The sequence below is a fragment of the Jaculus jaculus genome, chromosome 10 (genome assembly GCF_020740685.1).
Source record: "Jaculus jaculus isolate mJacJac1 chromosome 10, mJacJac1.mat.Y.cur, whole genome shotgun sequence".
NCBI lineage: Eukaryota > Metazoa > Chordata > Mammalia > Rodentia > Dipodidae > Jaculus > Jaculus jaculus.
The window spans coordinates 55,303,099-55,322,906 of record NC_059111.1 but is presented as its reverse complement, the minus strand read 5'-3'; the positions used below and the strand labels follow the sequence as shown (position 1 = coordinate 55,322,906).

At 39.4% G+C, this 19,808-nt stretch overlaps 1 protein-coding gene across 6 annotated transcripts in view; it reads left to right on the top strand.

Annotated features, from left to right (window-relative positions):
• Abcb4 (ATP binding cassette subfamily B member 4) overlaps positions 1-19,808 on the top strand; it is a 71,044-nt gene that overhangs the window by 37,540 nt on the left and 13,696 nt on the right. For 4 of the 6 annotated variants that reach the window (XM_045160934.1, XM_045160931.1, XM_045160935.1 and 1 more), the window contains 8 exons: positions 1,901-2,077; positions 5,268-5,414; positions 6,361-6,465; positions 10,532-10,609; positions 11,838-11,921; positions 12,541-12,744; positions 16,653-16,753; positions 19,381-19,521. In XM_045160934.1, the coding sequence (XP_045016869.1) occupies positions 1,901-2,077; positions 5,268-5,414; positions 6,361-6,465; positions 10,532-10,609; positions 11,838-11,921; positions 12,541-12,744; positions 16,653-16,753; positions 19,381-19,521 (1,037 nt within the window). The remainder of the gene's footprint in view (positions 1-1,900; positions 2,078-5,267; positions 5,415-6,360; positions 6,466-10,531; positions 10,610-11,837; positions 11,922-12,540; positions 12,745-16,652; positions 16,754-19,380; positions 19,522-19,808) is intronic. The other 2 variants (XM_045160933.1, XM_045160932.1) reach the window with 2 other exon arrangements.

Here is a 19,808-nt window from a genome sequence, read left to right as displayed (position 1 = left end):
AGGCTGAGAAATGGTGAGGGAGAGAAATAATTTTCATGTTTGAAAAACAGTGTAATAACTATGGTTGGCAATAGTGAATTTTATATATTTTAATTAATTAATTTATTTATTTGAGAGAAAGATTGCGTGTATGGGCACACCAGAGCCTCCTGCTGCTACAAACAGACTCCAGCCACAAGTATCATGTGTATCTGGCTTTATATGGGGTCTGGGGAATCAAACCCAAGCCATCAGGCTTTACAAGCAAGCACTTTTAACTAGCGAGCCATCTTTCCAGCCTATGAATTTTGTATTCTAAAATAGCTACAAGAGAATATATTTTCTAGGAATTGAATCCTGGCCTTATTCATGCAATGTAGATGTTCTTCCACTGAGCTACACTCCTGGCCCAAAGACAGACAATTTTAAATGTTCCTAACATAAAAGATAATGTTTGGGTTGATGGATATGTTAATTACCTTTGTCTGTGATAATAGTTATATATATATATATATGTATGTATGTATGTATGTATGTATGTATGTATGTATGTTTAGATATCTCTCACTAAGCACCATAAATAAGTACAATATGTGTCAACTAAAACACACATTTATTACATAAAACTTATAAATATATCTTAAAAGAAAAACCAAAGATGGGCATGGTGGTGCATGCCTTTAACCCCAGCACGCAGGAGGAAGAGGTAGGATAGCTGTGAGTTTGAGGCCACCCTGAGACTTCATAGTGAATTCCAGGTTAGCCTGGGCTGTAATGAGACCCGACTTCAAGAAACCAAATGAAGAAAAAAACAATAGCATGAACACCTGATTATACCAAAAAGTCAATAAAGTTTTGTAAGGGTGAAATGATAGTATTTTAATAATAATTAAACAAAGCTGCTACTTTTAAAAATCTTGACACAAAATATAACCATGATTAAAGTAGCTTCTGAAATTTTCAAATTCCCTTATATGATTATAGCCAGTGAAATGATAGAAAGATATATAAATAACATAAGCTTGTTTAAAGTCTTTTTATGATTTCACTAGTTAAAAACCTGACATGATGGTACTTTCAATCCATTTACATTTTCATTTCATAATGATTACCAAGACAGTATGATTTTTCCTAGATGACATGGGGGATTCTCAAGCTAAGTTACACTTTCTCTCCTTCATTGTCCTACTTCATGTCACCCATAGGAATGACCCTCCACTCCCATAAAGACTTCACCTAGAACTGAAGACTTCAGACTGCTCTGAAATGTCTACATCATATATTCTGAGTATATGCTGAGTTTTCTTTCCAGGAATAAGTTGCACATTTTCAGACTGAATGGTAGCCTGGTTTACATAAAAGACCTGCCACCAACAATGCAGTAGCTTTGGGCAAGTCATTTATCCAAATTGAGTTCAGTATTGACCCTTGTTAAATAAGTAGGAATTTAAATTAAGATAACCTCTGATACCTCTACAGGTTTGGAATTCCATGTTGTTATCCCCACCATGCTCACTTTATAGTTTTACCACTTGACTCAGAAACTGTTACAGAATCTAGAAATCTTTTTATTTATTTATTTATTCACTGAGAGTGACAGAGCAACAGAGAGAGATGGGGGGGATATGCACATCAGGGCCTCCAGCCACTGCAAATGAACTCCAGACACACGCACCACCTTGTGCATCTGGCTTATGTGAGTCCTGGAAAATCGAATCTAAAACCTGTGTCCTTAGGATTCACAGGCAAGCGCTTAACCACTAAGTCATCTATGCAGCCCAAATCTAAAAATCTTGACATCTGTAATATTAAAAAAATGCTTTGTGACTATAAATGTGGATTTTCTTTTCCCTCTGAAGACACATGCATATGCATGAGACTGTACACATATACTCACTTCAATCTCTTGTTTGTTTTTCAGACATCAGGAAACAAGATCATGTCAAAAGAATTTGAAGTTGAATTAAATGAAGAAAAAGCTACTAGTTGCATGGCTCCAAATGGTTGGAAATCTCACATATTTAGAAATTCCACTAAAAAAAGCCTTACAAATTTACGAAATCATCGGAATAGGCTTGATGCAGAAAGCAATGAAGTTGTAAGTTAATTTCCTCTCCAGTTAAGTCTTTTACTTTATAATTTTGCTGGCAACATTCCTGGCTATGCAATTGATTTTTAGGCACAGATTATCCCTACTCTGAGCCACTATCTTCTTTAAAGGGGGGCTGCATTTCAATTTTTGAATGCTATTTGATAGTAAATTAAAATAGATTCCTACTAAACATGGATATCCCATGGAATGTAGCATTTATGCTGGATGTTTGCTACTAAAATGAAATATTCTGTCCATCTTTACATCCCAGAGATAACAAAAGCTTGTCCAAAATAAGCCTTGATATTAGCATATTCTGTTAGGTCAGATTACATTTGATTGCCTGCACTAGAAAACTTAGAATAACATCAGTTTAAGCACATTGGAACTTCTCATTTCTCATCTATATAAAAAAATGTTAGAATCATGGAAAATGCTAATAAAAATTTAAAAAAATTGTTAGAGGTGAAAAGTTCAGCTCTAGAGTGGTATCTCCCCAATCCCAGCCATTTAGGCTCCTTTCCTATTCCTTTTTCTAAATTTTTATTTTATTTTATTTTTATTAATTAGTTTTATACTCAGTGAATACAGTCAATTTGGTACCATTATTAGGCTCATCCATTACCTACCCCCTCCCCTTGGCCCCTCCTTGTTGAGGTATATGGGTCATGCATTGTGGAGTCTATCAAGCTACCACCAATCATGAACTACAAGAGGGCCTACACTTATTAAATTCTCCTATTCCTTTTTAAAATCCTTATTATTATTTTTATCAGAGAGAGAGAGAGAGAGAGCATGAGAGAGAGAGAGAGAGAGAGAGAGAATTGGTGTGCTAGGGTCTCCAGCCACTGCAATCGAATTCCAGACACCTGCACCATCTTATGCACACATGCGACCTTGAGCCCTTGTGTCACATTGTGCATCTGGCTTACATGGGACCTGGAAAGTCAAACATGAGGCCTTAGGCTTTGCAGGCTAGTGCCTTAACCACTAAAACATCTCCCCAGCCCTCCTATTCTATTTATCTTGTCATCCTGGTGGTTTCTATCCTGAAAGTCATTCCATGGTCTATAATAGTGTTTGGGGCTCTAGCCATTTTGTCTGTGTTCTAAGCAGCAGCAAAGAGGAAAGTGATGTCCAGAAGTCCCACCCAGTCTTTCACTAGAAGTCACTGGCTATACCTTAAGCACTGGGCTATATCTATCTATAAAATAGTGTGGAAAATTTATATTTTTCTTGCTATGTGCATTAGGATGCTGAATTAGACAGGATTTTTTTTTTTACTAAGACAAAGGAAGAAATAGCTAGAAACGGCAAAATTATATATTTTGTAACATTCCTCTCTTAGAGACATTATTCATATTCAAGAGAAATGCCTCTTTTATAGGGAGCAAATGCATCCCAAGAAAAGGTATTTTCTTTTTCTTTTCTTTTATGGGTTTTGGGTTTTCATGGTAGGGTCTCACTCTTGAACAAGCTGACCTGGAATTAACTATGTAGTCACAGGGTGGTTTTGAACTCATGGTGATTTACCTCCTACCTCTGCCTCCCAAGTGCTGGTATTAAAGGCGTGTCCCACCACACCTGGCCAAAGAAAGGTATTTTCTTATCTCAGTTTTAGTGAACTTTGATGCTGTTAGTAAAGGCTGGTTTTCTTTAAATTTGTGGCATGAAGAAATGAATCCATTAGTTCATATATCTCTTATATTGGCCCACAGTATTATTATTTTTGAGTGTGCTTGTATATGCATGGGTATATGTGTGTGTGAACATCCGTTTGTGTGTGTTGAGGCCAGGGGACTGTCTTGGGTGACATCCTAAGGCACATGGTCCACCTCCTTTGAGACAGACTCCCTCATTGGCTCATGTGAGCCTACGGCCCCCTGATTTGATTAGTCTAGCTAGCTAGCCAGCTTGCTTGGTGGATTCCTTGTCTCTACCTCTCCTGCACACACTTGGCAGCTACATGCATACTGGGGATCCAAAGTCTGGCCCTTATGTTTGCATGGCAAATGTTTTATCCACTGAGACATCTACTCAGCCCCCAGAATAACAGCTTTTGAGACCTAACTCCTGCATACTGGACCACCAAAGGCATTTAGTTAAGCATTTACTGAAAGAGTACCAGGAACAGGATCCATTTTCAGATACATAAAAAAAAATCTTTATCTTAAAAAAAGAACTTACATGCTTAAAAAGAAGCTATAAAATAAAACAAATTTAAAAATTACAAAAAGCTAAATCTGGGCATGGTGGCACATGCCTTTAATCCCAGCACTTGGGAGGCAGAGGTAGGAGAATCGCTGTGAGTTCAAGGCCACCCTGAGACTCCACAGTGAATTCCAGGTCAGCCTGGAATAGAGTGAGACCCTACCTCAAAGAACCAAAAAAAAAAAAAAAAAAAAAAAGCTGAAGTATGTAATAAGAAAAATCTGCACAAGAAACAGTAGTGGCTGAAGAGATGGCTTGGTGGTTAAGCCTAAGGACCTATGTTTGACTCCCAAGATCCCACATACTTCAGACACAAAAGGTGACACATGCACAAGGTTACACAGGTGTACACGACGGTGCACGCGTTTGGATTTCAAGTGCAGTGGCCCTGGTGCACCAAGTGTCTCTCAACCTCTCTTGCTTTGTCTCCCTCACAAAAGTAAAAGTAAAAGAAAGGGTTATAATTAATTTGAAAGCACTGGACATAGTTCTAGGGTGAAGAGGCCAAATCCTTGTTCTTTAATTAATGATGCTATTCTACATTTGTGAGAACACTGATCCATCTATTCACATATATTTTCATCATGTGATCCTGGTATAATTACTGATAAAGAGAGGCAGGGAAAAGCCCTGTACTCTGACAGTAGACCACAGCTCAGCTCATGTGGGCCAGTCATGACTGTCACATGGACTCAGAGTCAACTAAGTTCAGAGCTGAAACTTATGCTCATTTGTGCCCAGATCCTGTTATTTCCCAATCTGCAGAGGCTAGAACAGACAGCTGATAACACCATAAAAGTTGCCTCTTGGGTGAACAATTCAGCTTGTGCTGTGTTATCAGTGGACATTGTTGACATTTCATAATACACTGTACTGTCCAGTAGATGTCTTGTCAATCTCTGTATCTACTTTGCAAGATCCTGTGGATCAACTTGTTGTTCATATTGTGTTATCCAGTATTGGCCCTGATATTTATATGTTCTAGGATGCAAATGTGCCACCAGTATCTTTTCTGAAGGTCCTGAAACTGAATCAAACAGAATGGCCCTACTTTGTCGTGGGAACCATCTGTGCCATTGCCAATGGAGCACTGCAGCCAGCGTTTTCCATCCTCTTGTCAGAGATGATAGCTGTAAGTTTGCAAATAGCACTTGGCAGCTTGTATGCAGTCAGTTCAAGGGCCACCTCTCATCCAACCTCACCCAGCTAGTTCCATTCTGGGCTTAAACAGCTTCAAATTAAATTAAACCAAAGTCCCTAATTCATTTTTTTTAGCCAAACTATAAAAGGAAAAGAATAAACTTTGAACTATTTCAAGTTATGATGTTAATGAACTTGCAAATTGCAACATCCATGAAGAAAGCATTCTACTTAGCCTTTGTCATGTGGATTAAACTGGTCCTAATATGTTTATGGAGGGGGGCTGGCACATGACTCATAGGAGTGGGGTCTGGAGGTGGCAGCTGGAGGAGATGGAGAGTACAAATCATAGTCCATGAGTCCAAGTTCAGGAAGAAGCTTTCTCCCTCTGCCCCAGTTTCTCCATCTCTAAAATAAACCTATCCCAAAGGATGGTTGAGGAGTAAGTGACTATGAGTGTCTACCTATTATAGTAAGTATTCAGCAAATGATATCTATTACATTACTGTATTTTATCATTCCTTTGAAGACTGAGGTTGAAGCTAAGAAAGAAAATTAATACTAAATCACTAAATCCATTTGAGGATATTTATAAGTAAGTTATTACAACAGTCAACCTACAAACTTCCTATGGGCCTCAAAGTAAGAGCCAGGATGTAGAATAGTTTCTGTGGACTAAGAGAATGGGAACTTAGGAATTGTTTACTGGAATAATGAAAAACTTCTGAAGATGGAGTGTGAGGAAGAACAACATGAATGCACTTCAACAAAATTGTACATTTAATAGTGGTTAAAATGTTAATTTTATATTAGGTATATTTTAAAGGCCTACATATTCAGTATCTGGCTTCAGAAATGTGGAGTTTTAGTCATTATCTAGGTAGGAATGAATGAAGACCAACTGAGTGGTTACGTGTGTACTGGATGCTCTTTTGTAGATCTTCGGGCCAGGAGATGACACCATGAAACAGCAGAAGTGTAACATGTTCTCATTGCTTCTGCTGGGTCTGGGGATTCTTTCCTTTTTCACTTTCTTCCTTCAGGTAAGTACCCATGCTCTGTCCTCTTCAAGTGTGATACTGAGGCAATATTGTGATACTGTACCAAGGAACTACAGAATTGGTTGATCCAGGATTTGGCAGTCCCCAGCAGAGGGACTAAGATATCTCAGTGGGCAAATTACAACTTTGTCTTGAGCAAGCAGTCATTTTCAAGAAGATATGAGCTTCTGAGAGAAGGAAAAGAACCACAGAAATGTTAGATTGGAGGGGTGTTGCAGTCAGGTTCTCACTGCTGGCAGAAATCACCCTATCAAGATCAGCTTTGGGGAAAATAAAAGGGTTTATTTTGGCTTACAGACTCTACGGGAAGCTCCATGATGGCAGAGGAAAACAATGGCATGAGTAGAGGGTGGACATCACCTCCTAGCCAACATAAGGTGGACAATAGCAACAGAAGAGTTTGCCAAACACTAGCAAGAGGAAACTTGCTATAATACCCATAAGCCCATCCCCAATAATACACTGCCTCCAAGAGGAGATACACTCCCTCCAGAAGACATTAATCCCCAAATCTCCATCACCTGAGAACCTAGCATTCACAACACCTAGGTTTAGGGGACACCTGAATCAAACCACTACATTCCATCCCTGGCCCCCATAAACTGATAACCTACATGATGTAAAATATAATGCATTCATCTGACATTAAAATTCTCCATAGTTTTATCATGCCCAATGATGTTAAAACATCTCCACAGTCTAAAGTCTTTTAACTGGGCCATAATACCAAAAAAAATCCCCCTACAAAAACCATAATGGCACAGAATAAACATTCACACCACAAACAATGGCACTGGGCATAGCAAAGAAATATTCAACCAATATAAGATTTAAACAGGGCAAACATCAAACTCTAGCCCCAAGTCCAACAATGCTAATCAGTGAAAAGTGTACAAGTCCAATAATTTTAACCAGCAACAAGTCTGTGGAGTTCCAATTCCATCCCCTCCATCTAGGCTACTCACAGTCCTGGAAAACCTCATTGGGGCCAGCAGCTATCCTTGGCAGCCATCTCATAATCCCAGCATCTATACTAGGTCTCCACTGCAACCTAGTGTTCATCCTCATGCCTCTATCTGTTCTACATGCAGGCATCTAGCAAACCTGCTTCACACTGCCCATGGCCATTTCCAAAACACAAGACTGTGTTGCAAATTCAATGACCTTCTCTTTCCTTACTTTCTTATACTCCACAATACCAGGTAGGGTGTCAATTTGTTAATCCAGGGCATGATAAAGCAGACTTTGAAGAACAGGACACTCCTTGAGCACTCAGACCCCTTTGAAAGAGTCTTCTTTCTTTCTGTTGCCCCAGTGCAGGTCAGCTGGCCCAATCTCAAAGGTTGTTATCTCTCATATAATTGCAACTAAATGGTCAGAAGTTTCAGTCCAAAGATTTTATTTCTGTGCCATATCCCTCTGCTTACACCAGTCAATTTCTTTGCAAAGCAACCCTGCACAAATTCTCAGGATACAGGCATAACAGCAAGCCTCTCACACAAACTGCTTCTAGCCCAGTCCAGGCAAAGCTTTTTCTCACCCTCATAAGCCAAACCTCACAGTCCATAGTTCTTACTGTATTTGGGTCTTGCAACTCTGACCAGAATAGTCCATCAAGCTTTACTTACAGCACTCCAAGGCATTTCTTAGGCCAAGGTTTCAAATCCTTCCACATTTCTCTTGAAAATCATCTCCAAAAGACCAAAGCCACACAGTCAGGTGTCTAGCAGCAAATGACCCCACTCCTGGTACAAACTTTACTATTGCAGACAGTTTCACATTGCTGGCAGAAATCACCTGACCAAGACCATATTTGGGGGATAAAAAAGGATTTACTTTGGCTTACAGACACGAGGGGAAGCTCCATGATGGCAAGGAAAAATGATGGCATGAGCATAGTGTAGACAATACCCCCTGGCCAATATAAGGCAAGGGGAAAATGGCTATAATACCCATAAGCCTTCCCTCCACAATACACTGCCTCCAGGAAGCATTAATTCCCAAATCTCCATCACCTGGGAACCTAGCATTCAGAGCACCTAAGTTTATGGGGGACACCTGAATCAAACCACCAAAAGGGGGGTTGTTAGAGGCACTGAGAAAACCTATTTCTTGAGTTCAAGACTTTATTCCAGAAGACATGGACAGGATCTAATGCCATAGACAGAGGAAGGACTTCTGGTTCTGGGGAAAGAGAGAAATAGAGAGGGCTGGGGGAAGAGAGGAGTATGCCAAGAAAAGAGCCATAGGTCTACAAAAGTAAGAGAGGGTTTTATGGGGAGAGTAGAGATTACATGAAGTGTTGAGGTAAGGGGCTGGGGAAGGTGTCATTTGCTTCTTCTCAGCACAGTGGTATCCTCAATTACCAATCAGGAGGTGGTTCCAGAACCAATTCCTAGTCTAGGCATGGTCAGGTAAGAGGGAAGATAGAGCTCTGGGACTCTTACCTTCCAGACTTTTTGTTTGCATTAAAACAAAATAAAACAAAAGAAGAGGGGCTGGAAAGATGGTTTAGTGGTCAAACACTTGCCTTTCAAGCCTAAGGACCCTGGTTCAAGGCTCAATTTCCCAGTAACCACATAATCCAGATGCACAAAGTGGCACATGCACCTGGAGCTCATGTGCAGTGGCTGGAGACCCTGATGTGCCCATTCTCTCTCTCTCTCTCTCTCTCTCTCTCTCTCTCTCTGTGTGTGTGTGTGTGTGTGTGTGTGTGTGCGTGTGTGTCGATCTCCCTCTTTCTCTCTGTCTCACTCTCAAATAAATAAATAAAAATAAACAAAAAAATGTTTGAACAAACAAAAAAGAACAGATAGCTGGAGAGATGGCTCAGCATTTAAAGACACTTTCATGGAAAGCCTGATGGCTTGGGTTCAATTTCCTAGTACCCATGTAAAGACAAATGCACAAAGTGGCACATACATCTGGAGTTTGTTTTCAGTGGCAGGAAGGACCTGACTTGCACATTTATTCTGACTCTTTTTTTTTTCTCTCTCTCTCTGTCTCTCCTCTTGCAAAACAAAATGCAATACTACACAAAAGAACAGAGAGACATTTTATAGGGAATGGAGTGGGAAAAAGGAGGCCTTATGGGATAATGGACAACATGATTGTTTTCTAACTGCTTCATGCTAAATGGAGGTGCTGTAGGCTTCCTCATCTCAGGATGTGTAAGTCCAAAGCCCATGTCTGTATTTCTGCACCAGGAGGATGAAAAAGTCAACATGGTGTGCTTTGGCTCTTACATTCCTACTGCCACCTCTTCTTCCATGGCCCTGAGCCTTGGAGGGTGTGATAGAGATGTTTCAGTGCTGAACCCTCTTCCGTCACTTCTTCTCAGTACTATGTTGCCTTTTGTGTCATCTCAGTGGTCACTGCCATCTGAAAAAAGAAGTTTCTCTAACCAAAAGTGAGAGTAGCATTAATGTATGAATATGAACATTAAGTGTAAAAGCTGCACTATATGCAGCCTTAGGGGAGACAGATGTCATCAGCAGTGAAAACAGTGGACACCAGAAACCTCAAGTTTGGCCAGACAGGTCAAATGACCAAATGGGTACAACAGTGGCATATCTGCTCTGGGGAAAACCAACTGCTCTCTAATTGGACTGGAAGCCTGCTCTGTGGGAGGGAATACATGCCTGGTACTGAAAACCTCATCAAAAGCCTATGACAGGGGAGTTCATATGCCTTAGGGGTATAAAGCCTGCTCTTGTCCAAATTTTGTTTCTTCTTATTGTGAAGCATGTTATTGAACATATTAGAAACACACTGAATGTTGTAGTTAAATACATTATCTTTGTCACTGAGATGTTGTCCTTGAAAGTTATTGGAAAATAAACTTATTTAGAAAGGGTAAAAAGCCAAAACTAGACATTCAGGTTTTCAGTTTTACAATTCAAATGCATTCTAGTGATTTAGCAGTTATCTGTTAAGTTGGGACTCTAACTTAATATTTTTGCACTTGAATAATTAACATGTGAATAGCAGAAAATCAGAAGGAACTGGAATTTTTTTGTTTTTGTTTTTGTATTTTTTCTTCACCCAGGGCTTCACATTTGGGAAAGCTGGTGAGATTCTTACTACCAGGCTGAGGTCAATGGCCTTTAAAGCGATGCTGAGGCAGGTGAGTGCACTGGAAATGGCCCTCTGAGGTTTCATTCTTCCACTTTAGGGCTCTTTCTGTTATTATTGGCATCCTAATGTGCATGTTTCTTTACAAAGCATCCATGCAAAGATTAATGAAGGTCCTGTAAATTGTCCTGGTCCTTTATGGCCAGTGTCTTCATGAAAGTAATTTCAGCAGCTTTTTGGCCTATTCTACAACTATTTCTATCCATGTGTACACTACCATTTCAAGTAGCTGTATGTCTTCTCTGGCTCTCATGCAGATGTGGGTCAGTCTTTGAAGCCTCTAAGGTCAAAGGAGAAGGTGGTCAGTAGTATTTGGCTCATGTTCATATATCACAATCTACTTTACTAAGTGTAAGTTTCCCCAAATGCTGGTAATTGAGTTATGTTTTATCTTATTTGACCTCTGTGTCCACACTAATTCACTTATGAACTCATGTAAACATTACTCATTAAATAACAGGCAAAGTGCTGATACACTGTGAGATCTATTACCTACTGTATCAATGCAATCACACCCTATGTTAGTGTGTGTGGGAAGTTTGCAAAAAGAGCTCTCTATTTTTACAGAGCAAGGTCTATGAGATCATTTATTGCCTGCCACAGCAGGGAATGATATTTTGTGCAAATTTCAGTTGATAACTTTTTTGGTTATCTTTTAAATTCCTGCTATGTAGGGGAAATAATTTGATATAAAAGTAAAAGATGCTATGCATGAGTATGTATAATGAAGATGAAATTTAAGACACAGTCTTTAAATCCTTTTTTAAACAAACGCATGGTGAGAATCCAGTGCTTAATTTCTCCTGAATGGATTTATAAGAAGGGTGCATCCTATACAACTCTGCCACCCTTTAATGAGATATGATACCCTATTAAAATATAGGTGGCCCTAGTGCAAGTTGTGATGATTTTGTAGATGGAATGCACACAGGGCCCTAACCAGAGGTGAAACTGGAAGTGGATGGACCCTGCTATTTACCTCAGACTAGAAATCCTCCTCCTATCATGGAAGAGTAGTTGAGCGGTGGAGCCTGGTGTGTATGGCCAGGGGAGGTACTCAGGGTAGTGCTGAAGACCTTGTGCTACATGAGAGTTCTCCCCTAAATTTCAATACTAAAGTTCACTGTGGATATTTCCTCCTAATTTAAGCATTGGGAAGATTTATCTAATTTCTGTTTGTTTTAGTTTTGAGCTAATATCCAGGTGTGTTTTTACTGTAGGACATGAGCTGGTTTGATGATCATAAAAATAGTACTGGTGCACTTTCTACCAGACTCGCCACAGATGCTGCCCAAGTCCAAGGGGTATGTAGACCAGATTCTACCAATCATTTTCTCTATGATGGATGTTCTCTCTGAATGTGTGTGCTTTGTACCATGGTCACTGGGAGGGTTAAATTTCCATTTGACTTGAATCAAATGGTCTTTAAAAATGACTACTATTAGAGCCCAGTATATAAAGGCACATGCCTTTAATCCCAGTACTCCAGAGGCTGAGGTAGGAGGATCACTATGAGTTCAAGGGTAGCCTGAGCTACAGAGTAAATTCCAGATCAGCCTGGGCTAGAGTGAGACGCTGCTTCAAAGAATAAAAAGAGAAAAAAAGACTGATGTTGGGTTGGCTTCCTTATTTAATGGTATTTGCATGAAAAGGTTGCCTATCACCACAGCTCATCCACAGACCACAGTAGTTGATTTCTTGGGTCTGTCAGTCATGTGGCCTGGAGAAGAATGAGTGTAAAAAATGGAACAAAGAAAGCCTATAGTCTCGTGAGCGAAACATGGCATCTGGATTTATTGAGAAAGAGTGAATTAACCATAATATACTCATAAAACCTCATATCCATCTTACCAGGAAACTGAAGACCAGAGCCCATGGACTTGGATCTGTATAAACTACCACATTATTCTATTTCTCTTGTAGGCCACAGGAACCAGGTTGGCTTTAGTTGCACAGAACATAGCCAACCTTGGGACTGGTATTATTATATCACTTATCTACGGTTGGCAACTAACCCTTTTGCTATTATCAGTTGTTCCATTTATTGCTGTATCAGGAATTGTTGAGATGAAAATGTTGGCTGGAAATGCCAAAAGAGACAAAAAAGAACTGGAAGCTGCTGGAAAGGTGGGTTAAGTAAAGATCCACTTAGTGAAAGTGTTGCTTGTAGTCACATTTTATTTAATTATCACTTTATGCTTGTTCTCACTACAGTTAGTGACTGACAACACTGTGTAAGATATTTTACTGAATTAATAGTGTCTAGAGTTAACCATAAGATGACTGATGTAAACCCTGTATAGCCTTCAGAAAGTATTTAACATGTTATTATAAAGAACTTTAGTAGAGCAGGGTGTGGTGTCACATGCCTTTAATCCCAGCACTTGGGAGATCAAGGTAGAAAGATAGTTGGAGTTCAAGGCCACCCTGAGACTACAGAGTGAATTCCAGGTCAGCCTGGGCTATAGTGAGACCCTACCTCAATAAAACAAAAAAAAGGGGGGGGGACTTCAAGGGCTGGAGAGAGAGCTTAGTGGTTAAGGTGCTTGCCTGAGAGGCTTAAAGACCTACGTTTGACTCCCCAGAACTTACATAAGCCAGATGCACAGGTGGCTCATGCATCTGGAGTTCTTTTGCAGTGGCTAGAGGCCCTGGCATACCCATTCTGTATCTCACACACACACACTCTCTCTCTTCCCCTCAAATAAACAAAGAAAATAACTTCAAGATACATTTCATATCCTGATGTTCTTGTTAGAACAAATGTCACTCTGTTTTATATATAAGACTTAATGGCCAAAAATAGAAGTGAATTGTTCAAGATCAATCATTTGACTGTATTTGAGTTTTTTTTCCCCTTAGCTGGTATTCCTATTGTTAAAGTTATCAGCCACCAGATGGCAGTAATATCTTATTTTGTGGTTCTATGGTGACAATGGCTAACATAACTTGACTCTTAATATGAAGCAACTACTGAACTAAGTATAAGCACTGGTTCTTAATATCTTCACAATAATCCTGTGAATCAGGTAATAATGGTACCCTGTTTTTTCAAATGTAGAACCTGAGAGTCAAATAGAATGTGGTGGTGTGGGTCTGGGATATAGCTGGCTAGCATAAGCAAAGCCCTGAATTTGATATAGAGCATAGCAAAATAGAACGTGGATGAAGACCTTATCTAGTTTAAAGCTTTTGCCACTTCATTGTCTTTATATGTGTATAAATTCATCTGAACCTACATATAAACATATTATTTTCAACACCGATGAATTTAAATTTTAAATATAGATTATAGCAATAAAGAGTTTTAAATTTACAGATATAAACACTATCCTTTGCTGAGACATTAGCAGGTAAAGCAGATGGTGTATATAAACTGAAATTGTTTCTACAACACCACACTTAACATTCTTCCATAAGCTTTCACTACAGTTATATGAGGTAGGACAGATGTTGTCTCCATATTACAGAGAAAAAGCCTCTGAGTGACTTTGCATATGTGTGGCATTAAGGGATAAGATTATGTGTGGCACATGCCTATAATTCCAGGCTCAGGAGGTTGAGGCAGAAGGATTGCCATGAGTTCAAAGCCACTGTGGACTATATAGTGAGTATCAGACCAGCCAGGTCTTCATAGCAAAACACTGTCTGGATTAAAAACAAGAAAGATAAAAAGAAAAAATTATGCTTGCAGGATGTCTCTGTTAACCCAGTTATGTCCAGTGAAATCCTTCCTCTTCCCTTATGTGGCTTCAGATAAAGATCTGTGCATTTAGTACCTTGCCAAGGTTCACACAGAACACTTGGCCTTTGTACCTACTATTTCTGTGGAATCAGAGGCCCCAAAAGCCATGTGTGCATCCTGCACTTCAGAACTCCTGAGTGTCTCACACTCCTGAAGATCCCCATCCCATTTTGAAATAGAAATGTTCATGTACTTGAGTATAGAATAGATTTTTTTAATGGATAAAGTATGTAAGGAGTTGTGATATCCCTATTCCAGTTTAACAAGAAGGGTGTGGTAATAAGGCTATTTGATTGGGGGGGGGGCAATGGGAAGAGGAGAAAAATACTAAAAATGATTATACCCTTATGTCATATTAATACCCTAAAATTATATTTTGAATATAATCAATTAGTATAACTATGCCCAGCCTAATAATTAGTTCCACCTATCTGTTCCTTATAATGCAATTTAATAAAGTAGCTAAACATTTCATGACTATCTTAGTAATATCCTATTTACTGAGATTAGGAGCTTACTGTATCAGAGCTAACCCACAAGGCAGTTAGCTAATCCATGACCAGAAAATCAAGGGTTCAATATAAAATCATCTACAATTGACCCTTCCTTGTGTAAATGACGAAGTAGGCAGAGCAATGTAGACTACTGAGCAAACAGCATAGGTTTAGCACCAGAGGCCTGGTGGCCATCCTTATGCTCTTGCTTATTAACTCCAGAAATTTAGGCAGATAGAGAAATACCTCTGCACCTTACTTTCTCATTGTAAAAGCAGGAGTAACATTGTCTTCAAGCTAAATTAGATTATGTCAATTGATGAGGTAACATTCTGCCTTTTAATTTAAAAAAAAAATTAAATTTATTCCTTTAGAGTGAAAGAGAGAGAGAAAGAGGCCGTTAGAGAGAGAGAATGGGCGCACCAAGGCATCCAGCTACTGCAAACGAACTCCAGACAGGTGTGCCCCCTTGTGCATCTGTCTAACGTGGGTCCTAGGGAATTGAGCCTCGAACTAGGGTCCTTAGGCTTCACAGGCAAGCGCTAAACCACTAAGCCATCTCTCCAGCCCATGTTCTGCCTTTTATTATGACTGTTAGATCTTTCATTTATATAAAGTTATTCAGCCTAAGATATCAAATATCATTCAGTAGAAAACAGAAATAAAAGTCTTTTGCAGCCAGGCATGGTGGCACACACCTTTGATCCCATCCAGCATTTGAAAGGCAGAAGTAGGAGGATAGCCATGAGTTTGAGGCCAGCCTGAAAGTACATACTGAATTTCAAGTCAGCCTGGGCTAGAGAAAGACCCTGCCTTGAACCCCCACCCCCACACACACACAAAAATTTTTTTGTGTGTGGGATGTACATGAGTGTGGGTGTATGAGTGTGTGTACGTATTTGTGCAGGTAAGTATGTATGTGTGTGCACATGCATGAGAAGGCCAGAGGATAACAATGGGTGTCTTCCTCAGTTGCTGTCTTACTGTATATCCTGAGGCAGGTTCTCCCCCTTGAGCCCAGAGCTCACCGACTTGGCTAGTCTTACCAGCCAGCTGGCCCCAGGGATTTCTATCTCTGTAGCTCCTGAGCACTGGAATTGCAGGTGAGCTGCCATATTCAACAGGAATTGGCATTTATGGTGCATCAGGTAACCAAATTCTGATCTTCACAGTTGCATGCTAACTGAGCCATCTTCAGCCCTAAAATAAGTCTTAAAGCTGATGAAACAAAATTTATGACCTGATGCTCCCTATGCTGGTAGTAAGTGTAGGCAGCTCATCTGCAGAACTGTAACTTGGCCTCAATGCTAAGCCAGAGACAATACTTACCAAAGGTAGTTCGGCTGTAAAAATTTAAAAGAACTCTCTGGTGTTTTAGTAAAAAGGGTTTCATATAAGTATACATGTTGTACATGAAGGAAATAGTTTGCTGGCTGGTTCTTAGATTCCCCAAACTGTGTTGTCTTTGAATATGTGTTTACATCTGTTTACCCCTCAAATGCTCTGTATTCAGACCAATGTTCTCTACTAAACATGGTTCCCCAAATGGTGATTTCCTCACCGCTATAAACCCACAAGGCCTCCCACATAATTATTTGCCTCCAGCTCTGGTGGCAGGCTGTCAAAAAGGCCAGGTCCCTGGTGCCCTGTTCACCATTGCTGCTACATGTAGAGACTTACCTACTACACTGAGCATAACTGTAGGACTCTTGTTAAGTTTTGACAGAACCATAATCCTTATAATTTTCATTTCAGAAATAAAGATGTGACTTCTCATGAAGGTCTTTCTGTTATAGATTGCAACAGAGGCAATAGAAAATATTAGAACTGTTGTATCCTTGACACAAGAAAGCAAATTTGAATCAATGTATGTTGAAAAACTATATGGGCCTTACAGGTAAGAAAATGATTGCTAAGAACCTACTGCTTTCCCAAAGCTATTTATTGCTAACCCCTAAAATAATAGAAACTTCTGCTCTGAACAATGACATGACCATTTAGATGACCTTTCTCCAATAATTGAAAATGAGTAGCTTTTTGATGCAGTCAGGATTTGATATTCCCAGGATTAGATTTTCAGGACATTAGCTCTCTAAAGGCTCAAAGGTACAGGTGATTGCAGAATAATTGGTCATTGGTACAAGCAGTGTAACCCATCTGAGGGTTTCAGGACAAGCATTCTTTTGAGGAATTACTCAAGTCTTTATCTTTAAGGTGTATAAACTGACTGACATAAATCATGTTTGCTATGTTCCAAGGAAAGTATTGCATTTGTTTTCAAATAAAGACCAGATCCAATTCTCTCTGAAGACAATGCAACCTTTCACTGGCTTACAGCTGGGCAATTAAGAAAACACCCCCAGGGGTCTATTTGTTTGCCACTTGTCTCCACTGTGGCCTAACTTTACAAGCAAGTAATTTTCACATTGGTAAAATTGAACACAACTTACATTAAAACTTGAAGATTAGGGGCTGGAGAGATGGCTTACCGGTTAAGTGCTTGCTTGTGAAGTCTATAAGGACCCCAGTTCAAGGCTCAATTCCCCAGGACCCATGTTAGCCAGATGCACAAGGGGGCACACACATCTAGAGTTTGTTTGCAGTGGCTGGAGGCTCTGGGGTGCCCATTCTCTCTCTCTCTCTCTCTCTCTCTCTCTCTCTCTCTCTCTCTCTCTCCCCCTTTCTCTGTCACTCTCAAATAAATAAATGGAAATACAGCAAAAAAAAAAAACTTGAAAATTTTTCCTGATTTTTTTCTCTTGTTTTTCTATGTTCATGCTATATATTTCAAGCTAACCTGCAACTTGCTATGTAATTTAGGCTGTGCTCAAATTCCTGATGTTCCTGCCTCAGCCTCCCTGAGTGCTGGCATTACAAGCATCCGACTGAAAATTGGCAAAACCACCATGCCAGGTTTATGGAAACAGTAGTTGTGAACCCTTGCATATTTGAGCATGGATCCTTGAAATTCCCAATGCACTTCATCTTTTCAGTTACATATGCTTCTTGACACATTCAGCTCCATTCTTCTAGCCACTTGATGTTTGACATCAAACTTCAAAACATAAAGGAAGAATAAAAAGCTAAAACAAGTTATTAGTTTGGCCATAACCTCATGATTGAAAATCATTTAGTAATGTTCAATATAACACTGTAGTCACAGTATGTTAAACCATCCACATCAGTAATACTAAGAATTTCTCTGTCTATTGCCTTCTGATTTGTGAATAAATAAGTCAAAGGTTTTGGTGGGTTATTCAGAAGCTTAGTAAAATATATTAACAAGTAAATTAGAAATGGTGTCAAGTTGTGTACATGACTGGCAAAATATGCCTTGGAGTACTTCTGATGTGTACCTATATAAAGTTTATTAGCTAAACTTTCATGGATCTGATTAAAATAAGAGTCTACAACCAGATCCAGGATCCAAGATAATAATATTAAAGAAATTCAACTTATTCAAACATTAGTTTCAGCAATAACATTCTAGGTATTTTTTGACACAGTTATTGAATCATATGTTTTGAACATCTGGGTATTAAATAGTACACACCAAACATCATGGTGCATGTGTTTAATCCCAGCACTTTGGAGGCAGAGGTAGGAGGATAGCCATGAGTTTGAGGCCACCCTTAGACTATATAGTGAACTCCAGGTCAGCCTGGGCTAGAGTGAAATCTTTCCTTGAAAACCAAAATAAAATTAATAATAAACATTAGCCATTATCATTTGAACAATCTTTATGAACTAGTCACTATGATAGGTATTTATATGTTACTATAGTGATTATTTTCATTGTAGAAGTCAGAAGACTGGTATATAGAGATTGAATTACCTACCCAAACTAGTATAACTGACATTAGAAATTAAGCCTAGGTTGAACAAATACAGAGCTGTGTTTGTTCTACTACAAGTACTAAGGGCAGATGCTATGAGAAATAATTTACCTGGGAGACACAAACATATAAAGACGGCACAGACAATAGACCAAAGGATGATTTCACCATGAACCAATCATATTATTTCTGTTACTTACAGAACATGGGGAGGGGTTGCTTGTAGGAACAATAGATGACTCAAAGACAGCTGTATCACCAAAAAGCATAGGTGGTGACGACTCATGGAAGCTGCATCTCTGGAGCTCACTGCACAACCTGCAGGCAGCTAGGCTGGTTGAGAGTCTCTCTCCATGCAGCTGTTTTCCCATTAGATTAACCCAGGAGGAGAAGGGCAGTTCTTGAAACCATTTTCCCAGACTTGCTGACTTTCTGAGTCTCCTGAGCTTCCTTCTAAGCCCCAGGAGAAAAATTTCAATTGCTTCACACTTGGTGAGAGTCTGCCCCTCACCAGTTGTTTACCACTCCTATGATTTCAGAGAATGTGACTCCTTAAGTCTCAGCTCTCCCAGGATCCACCCTCATGCCCTGAGGAGAGAATGTTTCAATTTGGAGGCATCTGCTGAACAATAGAAGCTGGTAGATTATTATGAGTATAGCAATTGTGAATACACTAACTCTTTTTCAGGAATTCAGTAAGAAAGGCACATATCTACGGAATTACGTTCAGCATCTCACAAGCATTCATGTACTTTTCCTATGCTGGTTGTTTTCGATTTGGTGCTTATCTTATTGTGAATGGACATATGCTCTTCAAAGATGTTATTCTGTAAGTAGCTTTAAAAATTCTAAGATTATTTTATAACTTTGTCGTAGGGTTTCAATATGTTTATGCAAAATTTTGGAATTTTGGAGTAGAAGAAAGCAGTTATCCCAAGATGAAATCAAGGAGTTGTTTGTAGGAACCTCTACCCTGGCAAACTCAGAAATCTGATTTTGTTAAAACTCCAAGTGCAGTTTCATTATTTCAATGAACTAGAACCAACCCAGCTTGCATAGGGGATCATAAAGCCCAAGTTTGGTTATGTGTATCCCCAATGAGAAAGACAATATACT